Genomic DNA, 21,347 nt, shown 5'->3' on the forward strand with positions numbered 1-21,347 from the left:
CGTCCTACCTCCTGATCATGCCACCCCGGGAGGATTCCCACATGGACATTGGAGGACACTTAGGATCCAAACAATAGCTCCACGGAAATGGCGCAAACACCATAAGGCGGTCCCTGGCATTAAGCTTTAAGATGGTGCTATCCCGGGCTTCTGTGCCCATTTGTTACTTGGTTGGTTATTTTGTTGTTGTTGTTTTATTTTGTCTAGCTTACACATTATTTTATATGCGTTGAGTCTAGGGAGGAACCATATGTTCCAAAACCACAAATAGTTGTTATTGCCAACATGACTAACATCCCAAGTAAATCTGAATAATTCCCTCATCTGAAAAACTCCCATACTACCAAAAAACCGAGCCAAGCAACTTCTTGGAGAAAATAAATTCAGCTTCAGAAGATTGTTTCCCAGACAGGGAGCAGCTTGGTGTGCCAGTCGAGGCTCTGTGCATCTGCTGCCAGAGCCTTGCTCTTCATGAGAGGTGACTAGTGTTCCAGGCCTCTGCGGCCCTTTGGTGCCCTGTGGGTTTCGTCAACAAGTCCTGAGGGGGATCCCGAATGCCAGCTTTTGATGCTCCCCATAGGCTTGTTATTTAGGTCCTTACTCCTAGAAAGATAGTTAATTCCCCAATTCCCCATTCCCAGAGGCTCACAGAGTTCTTTGGATATTCAATGCCTTTTGTTTTCTTTTGTTGTCTCCCTATCTCTGTCCCCATGCTCCTCCCTGAAAGGACTTACCAGTTGTATGGTTAATGCTCTTAGGCAAAGTTTTCTGTTTGTGGCCTGTTTCAGGACTTTTGACTCTTGGTGTGAAAGAGTCAGCCATGGTCAACAAAATCTTCACCTGCATCAATGTTCTGGTCCTGGGCTTCATAATGGTGTCAGGATTTGTGAAAGGATCTATTAAAAACTGGCAGCTCATGGAGGATTCCTGGAACACATCCAACCCCATCTGTGGGAATAAGTGAGTTGTTTCTTCTCTCTCTTGGCATGTGACAAATCTCCATATTTGGCATTGAACACCATATATGCGTGTTGGGAGATGTAATTGACGAGAATAACGTGCCTTTAAAAAATGCATAATTTGCATTTATTTTGTTAAATTGTTTTGTTTTACTTTGTTTCTGCAATGAAGTAGCTGAGGATGGAAGTGTGTTTTTTTTATCGTTTCACTTTGTTTTCTGAGACAGGGTCTTGCTGTGTAGTCCAAATTGGCCTGGGACTTGCTATGTAGCCCAGGTCTCAAACTTGTGATCCTCCTGGTTCTGTCTCTGAATGCTGGCATTACAGGTGTACACTACCACACCCAGCGAAGGTGTTTTATGTTTGGAGTTGGTGTTAAGGTCCAGTTCTCTGAATTGGACAGAATGTTGCATGAGAAGGAAGGGGTCCAGGAAAGCAAAACCATCATTCCAACTTCAAGTCAGACTCCTTAAGTCATCTCTTTTCCTTCATGCTCAGTTACATGACCAAACTCTGAATTTTACATTCGAAAGATTTTCTTTGTAGTAACTTGATGATGCAACTTATTTTAAAATGCCTTCGTATTCCAGGCACTGGTGGCTCATGCCTGAAATCCTAGCTATTCAGGAGGCACAGATCAGAAGGATCACGGTTCTAAGCCAACCCTGGGCAAATAATTCGAGAGACCCTATCGCGAAAAAACTGATCACAGAAAAGAGCTGGCGGGGTGACTTAAGTGATAAGAGCACCTGCCTAGCAAGTATGAGGGCCTGAATTCAAACCATAGTACTGCCAAAAAACAAAAAAAGAGAGACCCAGTCTAACCTCGCTGGTGGAGTGGTTCAAGTGATGAAGAGCCTGCCTAGCAAGCCTAGCAAGTGTGAGGTCCTGAGTTCAATCCCAGTATGGCCAAAAAAATAAAGTCAATTTGGGCTGGCGGAGTGGCTCAAGTGATAAGAGTACCTGCCTAATAAGCGTGAGGCCCTGATTTCAAACCCCAGTGCTACCAAAAAAAAAAAAAAAAAAAAAAAAAGCCTCCCTATGACATTAGTAACATAGAGGGAATAAGAAATATGTGGACTATCTCTTTATCAAAGGGATCTTTCTCCTACATGTGACTTGGGCTATCTCAGCCCTAAAACATAATGGACTTATCATTCTGACATTTCTGCTCCAGGACACCCAGAGCTGGAGGTGGGTAACAGGCCAGCTTCCATTCTGTGCTTTCTCAGGCTGCTCAGGGGGCCTTCCCCAACAAACTCCAAATTATCTTGGAAACAAAGCCACGCAATTAAACTTATTTTCCTTGTCAGGTTTTCAGGTGAGTTGTAGTGACCCAGGGTTGAAAATAGAAGTTCAGCTTTGTCTGTAATTCTGTTTCCATTAAGGCAAAAGGTTAAATTGGTGGACTATAGAGACTTTCCTAAGACACAGTGGCTTTCCAGTGATCTCTGGTCCTGCACAGAGCAGCTTGGGGTGGTTGACAAGCTGGGATGGAAGGGTCCCAGACATCTTCCATCTTGTTCTCTCAGCCCTGATAACATCCTTTGTTATTTTCTGCCTGGCCAGTTGCTGGGTTGTGGGTGCAAGCATGCTCCAGCTTTTCTAGAAGAGTATGGGGCAGAGGGTACCTACGGCGTCTGGCCTTATCCAGCATCCTGGAGAAGTGAGAGTAACATCTATGCCATGTGCAAGCCTGTCAAGAAGATTCTGTCTGTCAGTTAGGATGGAAACACAAAGACAACATTGGTTCCATGAACTGAAGGTCTGCTGTCTTCAGTCAATATATGGATGTGGTCAGTTCAGCATATCCATTCCCAGGCCAGGAATTCAGTCCTTCTGTCTCAGGGCTTTGTCCACCCCTGTGTTCTCAAGGCCACCCTAGGGCCTGTTGTCTTGCTGTAGCTATGGGAAGAAAAAGGGAAGATTAGATGGACTCTCCCTTCCCCTTATCCCTGGCTCTTTTCTCAGGTGATGCACACGTCACATCTGATCAGAAGGAAGCCACATGGCTGCAACCTGCATCCAAGAGAGTGAGAAGTGAGTGGTTGGTTCTGAGTGGCCATAGGGGACAATCAATAGTTTATGTCAGGTGGACATTTTGAGGTTGGAAACCTTATACAGGATGCGTACCACTGATGCAGTGGGGAAAGGCCACATGTGGAAGACACACCTTGCTGGTTTTTGACCCTCCTAACTTGTCAGTGGCAGTTGAGTGGGATGCAGTGTAGGACGGAGCACTACGCTGAGGCCAGAGGGGTCTCGCTTTGCCAGGAGCCAGCATTGCCAGGTGACGGTCTTGAGTGCATCCCTTTTCCTCTGTGGGCAAAGCCGCCAGGTACCAAGTGGACCTCCTGTCCCGTGCATGCATGTGCCAGCTTAGTTATTGATTATATATGAAGGGCCTTTCAAAAGTACTTCTAAATGCTTTGATTTGAAGATCTGTGGTTATTTTATGTTGATATCCTGCCTCTGGGATCAGTAATGACCAAACTTAAAAGTTGAACTTAGTATTTATTTTATTTTATTTTTTGTTTAGCCCAGGCTGGCCTAGAACTCTAGATCCACTTGTCTCAGCCTACAGAGTGGCAGGATTATAGGCATGAGCCGTTATGCCTGGCAGTAGTTCTTTTGAGTAGTTATTTTGCCATAATATTATAAAAACAGTTTTCCATTGCACAATCTTGTTCCTGTTTCTTCGTCTTCATTCTCTTCATTCTCCCACCCTCTGGTGTATAATCTTTTGTTACTACTACAAAATTAATACTACAAAATGCAAATATGTGCATTTTGTTCCCTGATGTGCGTTCTGAATTTCTCTGCACTTCTCCTGCTGCTCACAGGCACCCTGGTCTCCCTGTGTCAGTTCATGACAGTGTAGTGACCAGGCCAGCACCTGGTCTCACCAATGTCAGGCAGGGTTGAGGGGGGTTTGAGGGAAGGCACGGCAGGTGTCTCAGTTGGTGGGATGAGTGTACTGCTGCTCTGGGAGTCACCTGTTCCTCATTCCATCTGCCTTGGGGGCTGGGTGGTCTCTTGTTACAGTCTTAAGGAGGCCATGGGATGCCTTTCTGCCACCCTCCACACCACTGGATATTCATTGTCCCCTGGCTGCAGGTCATGACAAAGGTGCATTCCAGTGCAGCCCCCTGCTGTGAGTCCTGTCCCTCCCTGGGGTTTAATGATTCTTCAGGGTCCTGCACTACCCGCTCCCTGGACATGGCAGCTGCCTCCTGGCTGCTCCTCCTCACGGCTGTTTAAATAAAGCAAGCCACTGATGACACCTGTTTATTTTTATTCTCAGCCATTTCATCAGCTCTTAACCTTACGCACATAGGCACTGGAGGAATGCTGTGACTGAATAAAACAATTCACTTTTTAACTTTGGTTCCTTCAGGAATGTCTGTTCTGAGACTTGAGTTGCTGATAAATACAGGGCCTGGGGCAAGGACAGTTAGGTGGATAGTGGTCTCCTGTCTTTCCCTGAGGTCCTGGGGAAGAGGGTGCAGGACCAACCGTGGTGCAGGGTTTCATATTGCTGTCTTCAAGAAATAAATGCTGCTTCCTAGATAGGACTACCCAACACATGTTCTAATTTTTGATTATGGCTCTTCTTTCTAGTGACACCAAAGAGGGGATGTTTGGTGTTGGGGGATTCATGCCCTTTGAGTTCTCTGGCGTCCTGTCCGGGGCAGCAACCTGCTTCTATGCTTTCGTGGGCTTTGACTGCATCGCCACCACAGGTAGCCTGTCTGCCCATCCCAGGCCTCTGCTCCCCCCGGGGCTCTGTGTTCCCACAGCCAGCATTGCCCTCCCTGTTGGCACGTTACAGATGCTACTCTTGCACGCATGAGGAACGTGCAGACCTGTTGCTTCCTGCTAATCTTCCCCTTATCCCCTTTATCACTTCCCCGAGGACCAGTGCCTAACAGGAAACTGTATCATGAATGTAACTAAGGGCTTTGCTGTTGAAGTGGGACAATGACAGCATGGTTGTGGCCTGATTTCATATCTGCATCATTAGGAGAAATGAGACCATTAAAAATACTGTCATCCTGGTAGATTGAATGAGACCAAGCTCCCTCGGGGTTCCCAAATTTCAGTGCCAAAGGAAACAGGCTTCTCCTTTAGATGACTCACTATACAAAGGCTGAGAATACCATCCAGGGCTGTGGCCATCTGGTGTGTGTAACTGAGGGCTACCTACCCCTCTGTCGTAGCAAGCCCAGAAAATCTCAGTTCCTGTAGGCTGAGTGCTATGGGGTGGTCACTCTTGGTGTTCTGTGGGGTCCTTGGCACTGAGACGCTACTGCCATTTTACCCTCTGCGACTGACTCCCTGCTGCTTCTAGGTGAAGAAGTTAAGAACCCCCAGAAGGCCATCCCTGTGGGCATTGTCGCATCCCTCCTGATTTGCTTCGTCGCCTACTTTGGGGTGTCTGCTGCCCTCACACTCATGATGCCCTACTTCTGCCTGGACCCAGGTAGCCCACTGCCGGACGCCTTCAAGCACGTGGGCTGGGAAGGCGCTAAGTATGCAGTGGCTGTCGGCTCCCTCTGCGCCCTGTCCGCCAGGTGAGCGAAAGCATCCTGCGGGGCCCTCCTGGGAGCCGGGTGCTGCTAGGAAGGACAAAGGGCAGGAAGCCAGACACACAGATTAGCTGCTAATGTTCCTCTTCCCTTGAACTTAAATCATATTCCATCCTGTATTGCTATTCATCACCCCAAGAGTTGTTTGTTGTTGATACAGTCGTCTCCACGGGGAGAGACACCCTAAGACCTCTAAGGACATCTGAAGCCTCAGGTAAAACTGAACCCTGAAGCATTTCTCTCCAATATAGACATACTGTCATAAGGTTTAATTAATAACTTAGGCTCAGGAAGGGATGAACAATACTAAGTAATATTAGAACAATTATAACAGTGTATAAAAATCATTACAGTTTATTAATCATTCATTTCTGGAATTTTCTATATAACATTTTTGGACCATGGTTGACCCAGGGTAACTGAAACCACAGAAAGTGAAACCACGAATAAGGGGAGACCACTGTATTTTTGTCATGAAGAACCTGAGGCCAACTTCTGGCTATGATCTACCTACCATGGATTGGCTCTCTGTTTCCTAACTTTGGCTTCAAGCCCAGGTTCCCTCTTTTACCGCCCTAGGTTGGTCCTTAGTTTGGCTGTAAAGCAGGGGTCCTTTGAAGAAGTCAGTAAGTGCCTTTAATGAGAACCATTTTGCCCCTGGTATTTCCTGCTAGCCGGTGTAAACAGGAACTATTTGCTAAATATTGATTTGCCACTGAAAATTCCTCATGAACACAGTGATGCTTTTATTTTGTATTTCATTGGGCCAGAAATAATTGCAGGAATAAATACAAAATTCCCTTCGTAACGGTTACTCCTGGATTGCATGCTGGTTTATGTTAGGTTCACACTTACAGCATGTGCTTTTTCTGGGGTTGGTTTAAGTGCCGAGTCGTATAGCTGTGGGATCACACAGTTTGGAAGGAGGCAATTCTTGATGAAAAATAGGCATCTCTTCCCATGGTGGTGAATCACGCATGCATGGTAGTGTAGGTGTGTCTTTGTTGCTGATGAGCTAGTTTCACTCATGATTTTGTCTTTTTCCCCCACCCAGCCTTCTAGGCTCCATGTTTCCTATGCCGAGGGTTATCTATGCCATGGCTGAAGATGGACTGCTGTTTAAATTTTTAGCCAAAATCAATAAGAGGACAAAAACACCAATTATTGCCACACTAACCTCAGGTGCTATTGCTGGTAAGTACTGGAATTCATTTCTCGTGCCAGTATTTTAACAATTGAGTTATCATTCACAGGGAGACATCTTGAATTGTACTAGTCTGTGAGAAATTTTAACTGGCCTTATAAACTTGGCTTTTACGCTTAGAACCTTCTTCGCTGAAAGAAAACAGCCCGTTTGACAAAAGTCAGAGGCCAGCTTTACAGAGGATGTGATGGAATTTTCAGAGTTTGAACTTTTCCTATCCTCTTCATGGACAGAGAGAGCTTAGAGCACACACGGGCCCTTTGAAGCCATCCATCTTCCTCCTTTCGAGTTTCTCTGAGTGGGCTTTGGCAGGCTGACATCTTCCTGCATAATATAAGCTGAGTGAGACCAGTTAATTTCTGGTTAATACCTAGAATTTCAGTGTCCAGGTATCTTAGTTGACAGGTTTCCCAAACACAAATGTCCCTCACACTCAGGTTCTTCTCAAATGTACCACCTGCTCCCCAGAGGGTATTCAGAGTATTGCTGCTGAAGCCATTTGCCCCTGAGTTTATAAATAATGGCAGACTCAAAGGAGGTTTCTCTTCCCCAGTCAGGTGCATCCCTGAGAGCACATTTATGACAGGTGAACCCAGTAACTCTTAGCTGTAGTCTTCCAGGGGTCTGATAAGAAAAGGGAGACCTGAGAGGAAGCTCATATGCTGTTGGGTGCTGTGCTCTGTTTCGTTAGAGCCCCGAGGGATGGGTACCATCCCCCTATGAAGAAGATGGAGAACTAGAGACAAAGGTGCAAGGAGAATACACGCTCAGGCAGGCAGAGCTAGCTCCACATTCCTAGCTTGTGTTTATGCCAGAGGCAGCCAAGCCGGTTCTCTGATAAATCAGGACTCATGGTACCAGTCCTAATGGTGACTTGTTGAATGGTCACTGGGAAGACACCTGACTATCTTAAATGGATAAATTACTCTTTTATGAGTTTATGCTCTAGCGAAGTGTTTAGTTTTGTGTACTGATTTTTTTTAAAAAAGCAATTTTTAAATTAATTTTTTTTGTAATTGTACACTGTTGCAGAGGATTGCAGTAGTCAGGCAGAGAGGTGCATTTTGTCAGAATATGACCAGTATATTTATGGATTGGAAACAGTGACTTTCTTTTAGTGTTTATACAGAATTTGATCATATTAAAGACTAGCTTTAATTTCCTTCCTGTGCTGATTAAATGAGATCAAACTATAATCTTTCAAGTGATAGTAAAGTACATAGCATTCACCAAACTAAGGATTTGCTCCTTTCTTTTCATTTGGGAGGAGTGGTGAGTAGGTATTTGGTTTTCTAAAATCCCCTCACATGGAGAAATTTGTCTTGGGTTTCTGTGTGAGTAGGAACCTAGGCATTTGTGGCATGCACAGTTGGATACTATTCTAATTATCCAGAAGGCCTTCATTACTCTTTAATGCTATTCTCAGTTTAAATTTGTTGAGCTTTAGAGGTAGTTGTGAGAAAACAATGGTTTTGTTTTTGTTTTTAACTTGTGTTGACTGTATGTGGTTGAAATATCTCAAAGTCGATTTTGCCAAGTTGTTTTTAAACAGGAACCTTGACACATCAACATTGACACATATTCTTACGAAAATTACAAAGGGCTTTCAAATAAGTGTATGTGTAGACACACACCAGGGCCTTAGACACACTAGGCGTGCACTGTACCACTGAGCTATACCTCCAGTCCAAGCCTGCATGTTTTATTCTTAAGACCCAGGGGTGGAGAGTATGGTGACAAGGATAATATCATTTGTGAATAACACTTTAGATTTCTTCTATGTGAAGTGATTTCACCGTGAGAAACAACTCTTCTTTTCCTGCTTACCTGCCTGGGTTAGGAGCCACTGTGAGTCCTGCCAGAACACCAGACTTGCCTCCTCTCCCTCCCCATTACTGTTGTCTACTGATGCACATGTCTGGAAGGTATTCACAAGGAAACCAAGGGACTGTAGTCTGCCTTGTTCAGTGATGTATACCTAGAATCTTGTGTTTGGCACACTCAACCAGTGCTGGATGAAGGAAGAAAGAATGAAGGAAAATGGGTGGATGGTAGGTGGATGATGGATGGTTAGATTTGGCTTATGCGTCACCATAGTGTGGAGGAAGTCACACTGGACTCAGTCATAGGAAATTAGTTCAGATCCTGCCTCTTCCATTCACTAGCTATGTAGCTTTTAGGTAAGTCTCCTAACCTATGTGAACATAAGTGTCTCCTGTATTGTAGGGATAGCTTAAGAAGTTGTCATGAGGATAACAAGGATGAAAATACACTTGATTTAAACATCAAATATTGTTGTTAATAATTAGTATCATCTGCTGAGGACCATATGCGTGTTTTAGTCCTGGGCCTGTCTTTTATGAGCAGTGTCTTTCCATGGAAAGGCTGTGGGTGGGACCAGGAGTGAATGCAGCATCCCTTTCAAGCTCTGGATCACAGGTGGGCATTGGTCCTGGCTGTCAGTGCATGTAGAGGACCACCCACAAATTCTGATGTCTGTCTTCTCCCCAGCTATAATGGCTTTCCTCTTTGACCTGAAGAATCTGGTGGACCTCATGTCCATTGGCACTCTCCTGGCTTACTCTTTGGTGGCTGCCTGTGTGCTGGTCTTACGGTATGTATGCTTTTCTGAGTTCCATGACAAATGCAGATACACCATTGTAGCTGTTTAACATTTTTAATGATTAGTCTATATGGTGTAACTTTCAGGTTGGTGACAGCTCCACTGGGGGTACTGAGGGGAGGGTGGGATGTGGTTTAGATTCTGTTGGGAGGACATCCTTAGGAAGTCAGGGGTGATCGCCATTTCCTTCTATCATGTCCCCATTTTTCTGGCTTGATGATGTTAAGAGGATAAAGACAGGTTCTCAGCCCCAGGGTTCAGACTGGGTCCAGAATTTTTGAAGGCTTAGGGTAAAGACTTTAACCAGTCCAAGTTCTTGGGACACAAGGGCCTATGGGCTGGATCAGAATCCAAGGCCTGTGAGACTTAGGTCAGTGTGATGCCCCTGTAGCTGGTTGCACTGTGGCTGGGAAGTGAACCCCATTACCCAGTATGGGGTGGCCTAAGTTAGTGTTCAAGGATAGTTTCCAGATTCTGGCTGTTTCCACCTTGAGGGCAGTGACATTCAAGCAGCCCCTGGTCCCAGGCTTGGTGCCTTGGCCTTCTCACCCATCCCAGAACCCCTCCCAAAGCACACCCTGCGTTCAGCTGTCCTTCACTGTGGGGAGACAGGGCTACGCTTTGGGGGTGGTCTAAGAGGGCATTCATCATAAGAACATGCGTTCATGCAGATCTAGTGTTGGTCACCCAGCAAGAGTCTTATTTCTGTTCAGGTGTTTGTATTTACAGGCCACTGACTCAATTTCTAGTGTGGTCAGCACCTAATTTACACAAAACGTGGCTGAGCATCAGCAGCAGCTTTGCAGAATCAGTGTAAACTAGTTTGTAGACTCCTTCCCAGGGGCTCAAACTAGAATGTTTTCTGAGCTTCTTCTGGAGGTTGGGGGTGGACTAAAGATTGAACTCACAGCCTCATGCTTGCTAGGCAAGCACTTTACCACTTGAGCCACACCCTCCATCCCCTACTTTCTTAATTGACCAAGTCACATTGCAAAAGTGAATCAGTGCAAAAAGAGTGAACTGTTTCCATGCCCACTCTTAGAATTCAGAAAGCACTCTGGTTTATTTTGGGCAGGTAGATAAGGAACCTTATTTAAAATAGACGCTTCACCTGCAGGTAGCTGGTGTCTTGGAAGGAATGCCACAAGCTGGATCCCTTACCTGGCTCCAAGGCACTTGGAGTTTTAGAATAAACTGGTCCAATTGGGTTACACAAATAGAAATTCTCAAATCTGTCAGCCTGCAGACATGATGCTCTGTGCCAAATAAGATCCTAGTGTTACTACTTTCTATTTCTGTCCTTACTTTTTTAGTTCCCTACAACCATGGCTTTGTGGGAAGTGGCATAATATCTGAACATCTAAGAGCCACTGCTACTTATCTGAGCAAGAAAAACCTCCTGGGGACATTCCACTGGTCTGCCTCACCCTGGAGGTCATGTTCCCCACAAAACAAACATCAGGGAAGGGTGTTGCCCAAAAGTGGGAAGAACAATGCTGTTGTTGCCTTCTGTGCCTCTCTGATGCTAGAGAATGCACCATTCTGACCATTTCCTTCCCATTTTATGCCAATGGCCTAGGCAACTTACTTTATTTTTTGGCTTCATGATATATGTATTTTCATTTATTTATTTATTTGTTTGTTTATTATTCTTTTATTCACATGTGCATACATTGTTTGGGTCATTTCTCCCCCCTGCCCCTCTCCCCCACCATCTCTCCCCTTCCCCTCTCAGTTCCAGGTAGGTTCTGTTCTGCTTTTATCACTAGTTTTGTTGAAGAAAAGAGACAAGCCTAATAACGAAGACAAGCGTTTTTGCTAGTTGAGTTGAGGATAGCTATCCAGAAATATTCCTAGCATTGCTTTCATTTATGACCCATGTCGATTCATCTCTAACTGATCTTTACCCTGGTTACTGATCCCCTTCTCATGATAACCTCTGTTGCTTGAAGGTTTTTGTATTAGTGCCTCTCCAGGCAACTTACTTTTGAAGCCTTAGTGAGAACTTAAATTGGGACATGCCCTTTTGCTTAACAAAACCAGATTATAGTGTCACGAAGTATGAACATTTTTTACAGGTATCAGCCAGAACAACCTAACCTGGTATACCAAATGGCCAGAACTACAGAGGAGCTCGATCAAGTAGACCAGAATGAGTTGGTGAGCACCAGCGACTCTCAGATGGGCTTTTTACCAGAAGTGGAGACATTTTCTCTGAAAGCCATACTCTTACCCACAAACATGGAGCCTTCTAAATTCTCTGGGCTAATTGTGAATATTTCAGCCAGTGTCATAGGTAAGAGATTGCCTCTTGTCCATAGGGCTCTGGGGTCTTACTTGTTAGCATTGTGTGGCTTCTTGTCAATGAGTATAGGTATGAGGTGGGGGACGTTGCCAGAAAGGACAAGCATCTGTTTTGCTCTACCAGCTTTTCTGTCCCAACTGTAGTTAATGACACAGAAATGGAGCCCTCTTTTGGACAGGTTTTGGGGAGAACTGAGGATACCTGTGGGATTCCTGAGAAGTGGTTGAGTTTGCACCTTTCTCTTTTCTCTTCCTCTTAGCTGTTCTTATCATCACCTTGTGCATGGTGGCCGTGCTTGGGAGAGATGCTCTAGCCAAAGGAGAGCTGTGGGCAGTCTTTGTGGTTTCAGTGTCTCTACTCCTCTGTGTAGTAGTCACGGGCGTCATCTGGAGGCAGCCTGAAAGCAAGACTAAGCTCTCATTTAAGGTGAGTAGGCGTATAGGGGCCTACTCTGTGAGTCCTACACGTGGTCCTCCTGCTAGGAGGCTGACCCTGAATGCTCCACAGGACAGTTCCTGCCTGCCAGTGTGGGGAGTATGGCAGAGGGCTCTAAGGTGATGGGGTGCACCTCATTCATGGGGCTTCTCATAAATGACTGTCTAGATGGGTCACGTGTCATTTCCAATTCTTGGAGATGATCAAGGCTTTTGCAATTTTAATATGGATAATAAAATCATTCCTTGGTGCTATAGTAGAAGTCCTCTGTAGTCCTTTCTTTAGCAGGAAAATTAGAATATGCTCACTTCGGCATTTAGAGCCACACTCCCACCTATTAGGATTTACGTGTGGGTGGGGATGTGTGTCAGATCTGACACTGCCCTTTGTCTCTGCAGGTGCCCTTCTTGCCAGTGCTCCCCATCCTGAGCATCTTCGTGAACATCTATCTCATGATGCAGCTGGATCAGGGGACATGGGTCCGGTTTGCAGTGTGGATGCTGATAGGTACGTTAGGTTGTGGGTTTTGTTGCAGCAAACAGCTTCTCAGGAACCTCCCCTTCCAGGCCTGTGCAGAGCTACTTACTCTTTCCCACGCCTCAGCTGGATGGTTAATGTCCTAGAGCCTCCCTTGTTCCTGATTGAATGACAGAAGGAAACACCTGTGTCAATAGTTTTCTCTAAAACAGTATAGATCACCCCGAGGCCATGGGGCCTCCCTCCTTCTTAGATACTTTTCATTGAATAATAGTCTGTTGCCCAAACTCACCAGGCGGAAGCTTGATGTTAATATGCACAAGGTATGAGTGCCTTACTAAGGCACTACTTCTCCAGACAAGTCTGGCTGTGCCTGTCCCCCTGGCTCCTCTGCTGATGACAGTGTCTAGGACAGTATCCAGGAGAGGTGGTGGTGGTGGTGTGTGTCAGGGGAAGGGCTTAATGGGATGGCAGTTCTCTTGTTTCTGACATGAGATGACCAGGTTGCAGACTTTGGGGCCCAGGGATGGGTCCTTACTCTCTGCAGTCAAGAGAGGTGCCCACTGTGGCCACTTCCTTGTGCAGGTTGGGGGATACCCCTTCCCAATCTTCCTGTAGAAATTCCTGTACCAAAGCATGAGGCTGTTTCCTTGGCCCCTTTCTTTAGGTCTGTTCTTTTCTATCAACTGCACAAGGTGACCTTGGACAATGTGGCCACAGTTCTTGAGTAGATGGGTGGTTAAAAGCACAGATGCCAGGAACCTACTAAAACCTCAGGAGTTCAGGATGCTGGAACAGGACTGAGGATTCTTATATGAAATACATTCCCAGGTGTCGAATGTTTCCTTGTGGTCTCATGGTCACATAATGTAGGAAAGGCAGGGCTGGTAAGATTGCCCAGGAAGAGAGACTAGGGACCTCTCATGCCTGCTGGAAACCCTACCTAGGCAGGGAGCAGTATGACTTTCCAATACTTTCAGGCCATCCAGAGGTGGACAGAGTCAAGCTGAAAGGCCCAGTGCCTCTGTGGCCCTCCACATCACTGCTCAGGAGGCCGCAGTGGGAGGCCATCCATAAGACATGCATAGCTTTGACATGGTAGAAGTAAGAACTTGGCTGACATCATTTGAAGAGCTGTGTTTTTCTAGGTACAGGTGTAGGTGAGCTCTGGGCAGCCTCTGTGGCTCTCTGGTCAGCCTGGGTGGGATGACCCCACCCACTGTGTTCACAACTGTGCTCTTGGCTGCAGGCTTTGTCATCTACTTTGGCTATGGGCTGTGGCACAGCGAGGAGGCATCCCTGGCCGCTGACCAGGCAAGGACTCCTGATGGCAACTTGAATCAGTGTAAGTGACATGCAGCCCTGCCCGCCCGAGGTGGTAGCAGCCGTGAGGGACAGCCACATCGGACTGGGGAGCACCTCACACTCTCCACCAATGTGACAGGAACCACCTGCATCCCCAGTGCCGCCACAAGGTGCGTCTAATTGAACTGCAGCCTCACCTACAGCCACCGTGGCCTGGCCAGATGTGGCTGGTCACGTGTCTCCTCACTTCCTTCTGAACAAAGACAAGAGCCCCTGTCCTGGCCAGCTCAGCACCTCACTGCTGTGGCCCTGGCAGAAGGAAGTCCCTTCTTGTCCTTACCTGGAAGCAGCCCTCCCTCCCAGGCTGCCCAGGTATTGCAAAGTGCACACTCCAGACCTGTATTAGGCACCTCCCTCTCAGCTCCGACAGCCCGCCACTGATGCAAGACGAGTACCACAAGACTGCACGTCCCCAGCTATGCCACCCCAGAGCGCCATTTTCCTCTCCTGCTGCCTCCAGACAAGATTGTTAGAACTGGGCCTCTCCCCCGCCTCACATCCCTTCCGAGCAGGGCTTTGCTCTGACACCCAGACAGACTCCCAACCCAGGCACAACAAACAGCAGGGTCAAGAGCAGGTGATTCGTCTTAGGCACACAAGATGGAAGGCTGTGGTGGGAACGATGGTGTCAGGGTGTCGTGTCTGCACGTAAACCAGGGGACATTCTCCAGGTCCACTCACTCCAGACCTGGATCAGTTCCTGTTCTTTCTGGCGTCTGTCCCCGCTGGCCTTGTGTTCTGAGTAACTGGAATTTGAGACTGTTTTTGTGTAGGACAGCCTCACGCTGGCAGAGTTTAGAGCTCTGTTTTCGGTGTGCCCTTGCCATTCACCACATCTTGCCCCGTGATCCCTGTGCATCAGTCTCTTGGGTCTGACAAGGTTCTCAAGACAGGTGGCAGCTTGGTCTGGGGTCGTGATACCCGATGTGGCCCTGGTGGCCTCGTACATGTAATGAAATTGAACCTTCCTTTTAGCTGCTGTGATTCACTCCACCAAATTAAGTTGGGACTTAACATGACTTTGGAAAGAGGACAAATAATTACCACATGCCATCGGCTTATGGATCAGGGTGGTGTGGTCCACACAGGAGTTGCCTCACAGCTCTGTTGCTGTCCCTCTTGTGTATCTGGCCTCCAAGTGCTGCAGTTTTGCAAACCGGTGACATGTTGACCCTGCCCTGGACCTTGTGGCTCCCTGTGTCCCCCTGCACTCTCCCCTACACTGCAGTTTGGGGTGGAGCCTGTGGCCAGCACCATTTCGCACACTCCATGTAGATTAAAGCCACAGGAGATGAGAGTGCTGATGGAGCCTCCCTCCCCTCCCCTTAGTGTATCCTTCCTTGGGAGCCAAAAGGCCTCAGGAGAGAGTGTGGGAAGGTCCTTGGAAGTGCAAATGCTGCTTTTGAGGCCTAGTTCCCCTTACTTCCCCCCTTGGCCTTTGATATAAAGCCGATAGAAAGAAGCCTGATAAATTGATAGCACTTGTCTTTTTCTCTCTGCTTCAGGGGCTTTTTAGACAAAAATGCAAGAATTAGCGATGCTGGGGTGTAGCTCAATGGTAGAGCGCTTGCCTAGTAAGCAGACAGCCAAAGGGTTCTAAGCCCAGCACCACCAAAAAAAAAAAAAAAAAAAAAAAAAAAACAAACAGTTGAAAGGCCAAGTCAGCCAGTGACCAAGGACACTGGATCTTCAGGCCCTGACTGCCACTCTGGACACTTTGTTCTAAAGATCATCTGAGAATATTCCAGAGGGAGTATCATAAGACCCCAAAGCTTGGGTTTCCAAAGAAATGTATTTTAAGTTTATGTAGCTTGGTGCTGTAAAATATTTTGATAAATATTAATTTATTTTGTTGGTTTTGATTGTCAGTCTTCTGTTAGCTATTTGTTTGCCTGATTTTTTCCCCCTATTATTTTTCTACAAAGGCAAAGAAGACTTGAGGGAAAAGGGGTATTCAGTGAGATGGTGGGAGAATTTTGTGACTTTAATTTCTTTCTGGTTGAAACTTTTCTGTGCAAGACAGCAACTGTTTACAGCAGACATTTTGGCTCATAGCCTATATCATTCTACCAAGTAGAAAGGTATATCTGGGGCTTGACCCTCCACTGTCTCCCATCACGAGGACATACTGACATCTGCCAGTCTGTCCTCCTTTCCTCACTCAGGCACCTTAGCATGTGGTGGCGGGGGATGCAGCACCCTGGACCCTCCCTTGATGGAGGAAGTACTTTCTAGCCAGGAAAGGACACCATTCTTTTATTAAGAGTAGACTGTGGGGTTTTTCTTCAGTGTACATGAACAATGATAGTATAGGTAACAGTGCTTGGGGTGAGCCTGCGATTTTAACAGACCTTTTCTTATCACATCCCTCATTCCTTGCCTTGAAATAAAAACAAAGAAAACACATAACAAAAACCTTAAAAATGACCAGTAGTTTCACATCTGCACACACCCCCCCACACACAAATGAGAATATCATTCTCAATGTCTTGTCTTGGCCAGTATTTTTCCGCATAGTCAGAACTTACATACATTCTAAACACATCTTGCAGGAATGATGTATCCACTGTCACCTTGTACTAGTCCCAAATATTCACATTGGAAACACCATTTTCAGTGAGACTGTACCCTTCCTATCCCTGGGCCTAAATTCATGAAGAATCCAAAACAATGGATTGTCTCCTCTCCCTCCCCCCAACCCTGGCCCAAGGAGCTCTGCTGAAGAGTGGGGTGTAGGGTGTCTCCAGGACAGCAAGCATTGGGACCACCTTCCAGGAGGTGGCCTTCTGTGGGGGAGGCGACTGCCTGGAAAGACATGGGGTCTTTGCTTGCATGCATGACACATCATCCCTGTCTGCACCTCTCAGCTAGGCCTTTGAGAGGATTTATTTTCCAAAGCAAGAGAGAAGGGGGAAGCTTCTCTCTGGGACTGTTTCAGAGAGGCCCACTTGGGGTTTTGGCCTTGGAGCAGCAAACTTGCTATTGAGTCTCTTATCCCTATCTGACTGGCAGCCACTTGTCCCGTTGCTGATGAGGTGGTTTGGCAGCTGTGGGGATACCAGGCTTCCTCACCCACTCCTAGTGGCCAAGTCCCTGGCATGCTCCCAGCTGCACCTTTGGCATGGCCAGTGTGTGTACCCAGTGGAAGGTCATGCCCCACCTCACCTTGCCTCCTGCATCTGCTGCTCTTATCCCCTTGCCCTTGACAGCAGGCAGTGTTCTAGATTGGCTGGTGTTTGCAAATTAGCCCATGCCTAGTATGGCTCTCCGCTAATGCTAGGTGAATGATAGCTTGGAATGGGCTGTGTGGGAGGCTGGTGTGATGTGGACATGTCCCCACACTAGCCTTGCTGCTAGACAACATGCCTGGCTCCTGCAAGACCCATCTTGTCTGATTTGAGCATTCCATGTCCTCACAGACTTCTTTCCAATAAAAGCTGACGGTTCTGTTGGCACTCAAGAGCCAATGTCATAAAGACAGGCAGCAAGGGACCTAAGCACTGGGCGCCCATCCAGGGCGGTGTTGGTAAATGGGTGGAGAAGTATATCCAGGTCCATACTCTGGTGGGCTTCTGAGAGGAGAACAGTGCTGGGCAGAGGGTGTGACACTTATGTATGGAACTGTTACAGAGTTCAAGTTCAGACAGAACTGAATATGTTGTATGTTAACTGTTTTATATAACTTAAATTTTTATCTGTTTGCCACCATAATGAGAAGATTCTGTGTAAGGCTCCTGAAGGACAGTGAGATGTACATTTTTGAGAGACTTTTCTGGGGTCATGGAAAGCTTTATCAACACAGTGGTACAAGATGATGCATTCCATTTGTCATCGTGGTTATGATGTTCATGTCAACTAGCTTTCAGCTTCACTCTCATCCAGAGCCTTTTTAGACCTGTCACTCCATTGAGCCACAAGGCTCTCTTCCCAAAGAGACCTGTGTAGCCAGGAGTCTTGAGGCACAGTGATCAAGGAACTCTCCTGGATCTTTCTGTTTGTGTGTTTCTGATCTGCTGGCTGAAAAACCCATGAGAGACAAGACCTTGACCACACAGATGTCCTCAGGATATTGGGGATGTCAGCAGGGTCAGGAGGCAGCACTGGGAATGTGTTCAGACTTTGTTAATTTATTAGCAAGGTATATGATTTAGTGTTTCTCGGTGACAAACTTTTAAAGTTAGGGACTTATTTTCCCATTTGAGAAGTTCTAATGTATATTTAAAATATGTTTTTTGCTTCATTTGTGCCTTTCAGCTTCGATGGTTTTAAGGATCACAAAGGGTCATGATGCTAGTGAGAGTTGGTTTATTATCAAACCTGAATAGCTGTGGTTTTTCCAGTAAATGTTTTCTTCTACTGAACATGGAGCCATTATTGAGAGTTATGTGTTTATTATATAAATTGTATGATATTTTTTGCTTGTTTGATGTTCTATTTTTCTAATAGTTTTCTTATAATAGTGGTAATAGATTTAGATTCTGATGCTAACTGTATCAAGTTGGTTTCTGCTGGGCCCCTCCTGTTTTTTTATTATATAATATTTTATTTTATTATTTTAAGGACAAGTGCAGGTGTCGTCCATCACTTTTTAAAAAAAAAATGTGAAACTGCCCTGTTTCCCCTTTCTGCTGACTACACTATACATTGAGAACTTCCTACCGTGCTTTATGTTGTCACATCAAACTACTTTGTGGTACATTATCTCATGCTTCCGCAGATTCTAATAAATTCTGTCTATGGCTTCCATGTGCACTGTGTGATCTTAGGAATTCTCTCAGCTCTGGCTGGGTCGCAGATGTCCACCACATCTGCTACTCTTCGTGCATGGGGTGTGGACAATGCCTGGGTCTGGGCCTTGGCCTGGGAGGTTACCAGCCCTCAGACATATCCTAGAGGACTTAGGTCTCAGCAAAAAACCCTGATACTTAGGTTTGTGCTAGCTGCCACACACTCTCTTGTTGTGGGGAACGGGGTGCATGGCGGGGCACAGAGGATCTAGGGGCAGTATTGCAGCTGCCCTAGTAATTGCCAGTGTCTCACTCCCTGCTCCCTGGGGAAAGGGAGCTCCTCATATTTTTTGCATAGGCTGAAAATTGAGCTGAATAGGACTTAATTCTCAGATCCCAAGAGCAGTGATGCACAGAGACGATGCTGGAAGAGGTTTAACCTTTGCATTTACTCAGCTGATGGATGGTGTTGGAGGCAGACACCTGGGAAATGGACAGAAGGGCAGCAAGCTGTTCTCTTCCTTGCACCCAGCATACATGTGACAGGAATCTCTAAGGGGGCACTTCACATGGAGACCAGACCCCAGAGATTGGGCAGAGTGAAAGCAAGGGTGTGCAGTGCATCCAGTTGACAGGGTACCACCCACCCCTTGTGCCATTCTTCTTGGACACAACTTGTAAGGAGGTGAGAACAGAGTCTAACCTCCTGGATTCACAAAGCAGCCAAGGGTGCCCTATGCGTAATGGAATTGAAAAATAGGCACAGGGGTACACCTTGTTCCTGTACATAAGGACACCACCTCTGGTCTCAGCATGACTTGGGCCATGTGCAAAGTGGACCCCATTCTCACAGTGCCACACTGCCATCTAGTGGCTTCCTTGGGGTGCTGTGCAGCCAGCATGAAAAAGAAAGACTTTTTTTCAGCAATTTCTTAGGAAAAGGCGGGGACAGGCTTCTCAAGCCTCTGTGGAGCAAAGCCATTGCCGTCACCGGGAGCAAACCGTCCCTCACATGGTTTGGTTACAAAACCCTTCTATGCTGCACATTCAGGGTGCCGAAGAATCCTGTGAACCCTAGCCCAGGAACTGCCCTGGCCTTTCAAATCTAGCAGCCACCATTGCACAGACCTGGGCAGAGTTTGGGGCTGAAGTGGGGAGGGTTGGGACAAACTGTAGGTAATGTAACCAAATTAAGCCTGTCCACCAAGCCATACATACAGCCATAAAAAAGTGCCATGTGACAAAAGGGCTTCCAGAGTAAAATAGGCAGGGCTTTTGCTATTAAAAGGCACAGCTCCAGCAAACTCTGGCATCCTGGCAAGGCCAGACACCTCCCACTGGGCTGAGGACTGAAAGGGAAGGCAGGCAGAAGCTGTGCTGGGGGGCAACCTTGCCAGCTGTGCTTTTACACTGGGAGCTCGGTATTCCACTATTGCAGTGGGGATAGTGCAGATGAAGCCTGCTCCCTGCCTCATTAATTTGGGTGCAGACAAATAAGAATCCATTAGGCAGACAGCATCTGTGTGGTGGCCTTGCTCAGATGTCTATGGTGTGGGTGCTCAAGAGGAAAGGAGGCAGAGGCTCCCCAGCGGGTCATACACGCAGGTAGGTGCGCAGGGCTGCCTTCCCACCCTGCTGGATGGTAACTTTCAAGGGTGGTAAGAGTGAAGTAAATAGGCGGGCTCACCATGCTGGGAGGGGAGTGAAAGAGCCCAGGGTTCTGAAATGCTGGGTGTTCAGGCATCCTTCATTGTTTTGTTTTTGTGAAGTCTGGAGCAAGAGATTTGGGAAAAGGAATCTCCCAAAGATATTTAGCAAACATTTAAAGTTAATTAATTCTCCTGACCTTATAGCCAGAGCAGCTTGCCAGCCTTTGATGGGGGGTGGCAGCATGTATGTGTGCGTGTGTGGGTGTGTGTGTGTTCTTATGTACTCTGGTGTGGCATGACAGTGCGGTCCAGACTGCTTTCACCCATGCACTGATGGCAGCACCAGCTTTGAGAATGACCTTCAACTCCCACCACAGGTGGGTGCCTTCTAATGCTCCCATTCTTATCTGCACTTAATTCCTCTCTAGCCCCCTTTCCTCTAAGATTGCATAAGTCTTACCCATAGGTTCCTTGATACAGAGAAGGTGACAGACAAATGACTTCCCAGGCCACAAATCAGCCACGGGAGGGGACACAGACAGGACAGGGCTGGTTCTGATCTTTCCAGCATATCCCAGGGATGTGTCACCAGTTGGCTCCTTCGTAAGTGGAAGTACCAACATCTGCCTTGCTTACCACAGAGGGTGGAGGCCAGGATAGTGAAAGGTGGCTTCTATAAAACTGGAGGGCTTTAAAGATGCCCTAGGAGGATCTAGAAGGTTGGGATACGTTGACAGGTAAAGCATCAGTCTATTGGTAGTCGCTGTCAATAGCCTGGGAATTGTGGATGATCTGGAGGGGAGGGTATGCTGGGGTGCCTCACCTCGACAGGAAGTGACTTGAAGTATATTCTTTCCACAGGGCTATTGTTCAGCCATTGTTCACAAGGGCAGACTGGCTACCGTCTCCCTAAAGTAATTACCATTCCCTATATCCTACAATACCACCACAGGTTGCTGACAAACCCAGGGGTCTCCCTTGTGACCCCAATCAGTGCCAGATATCTGTGGGACA

At 46.8% G+C, this 21,347-nt stretch overlaps 1 protein-coding gene across 8 annotated transcripts in view; it reads left to right on the top strand.

The window, feature by feature from the left end:
• The window catches only part of Slc7a1 (solute carrier family 7 member 1), a 68,037-nt gene extending 49,334 nt beyond the window's left edge, over positions 1-18,703 (top strand). For all 8 annotated transcript variants that reach the window (XM_074043631.1, XM_074043627.1, XM_074043630.1 and 5 more), the window contains 9 exons: positions 789-960; positions 4,581-4,702; positions 5,311-5,533; positions 6,603-6,742; positions 9,264-9,366; positions 11,454-11,671; positions 11,940-12,106; positions 12,514-12,622; positions 13,842-18,703. In XM_074043631.1, coding sequence (XP_073899732.1) covers positions 789-960; positions 4,581-4,702; positions 5,311-5,533; positions 6,603-6,742; positions 9,264-9,366; positions 11,454-11,671; positions 11,940-12,106; positions 12,514-12,622; positions 13,842-13,945 — 1,358 coding nt within the window. In that variant the 3' untranslated portion in view covers positions 13,946-18,703. The remainder of the gene's footprint in view (positions 1-788; positions 961-4,580; positions 4,703-5,310; positions 5,534-6,602; positions 6,743-9,263; positions 9,367-11,453; positions 11,672-11,939; positions 12,107-12,513; positions 12,623-13,841) is intronic.
• Positions 18,704-21,347: the final 2,644 nt, after the last annotated feature.

This window comes from Castor canadensis, chromosome 10, assembly GCF_047511655.1.
Source record: "Castor canadensis chromosome 10, mCasCan1.hap1v2, whole genome shotgun sequence".
Classification (NCBI taxonomy): Eukaryota; Metazoa; Chordata; class Mammalia; order Rodentia; family Castoridae; genus Castor; species Castor canadensis.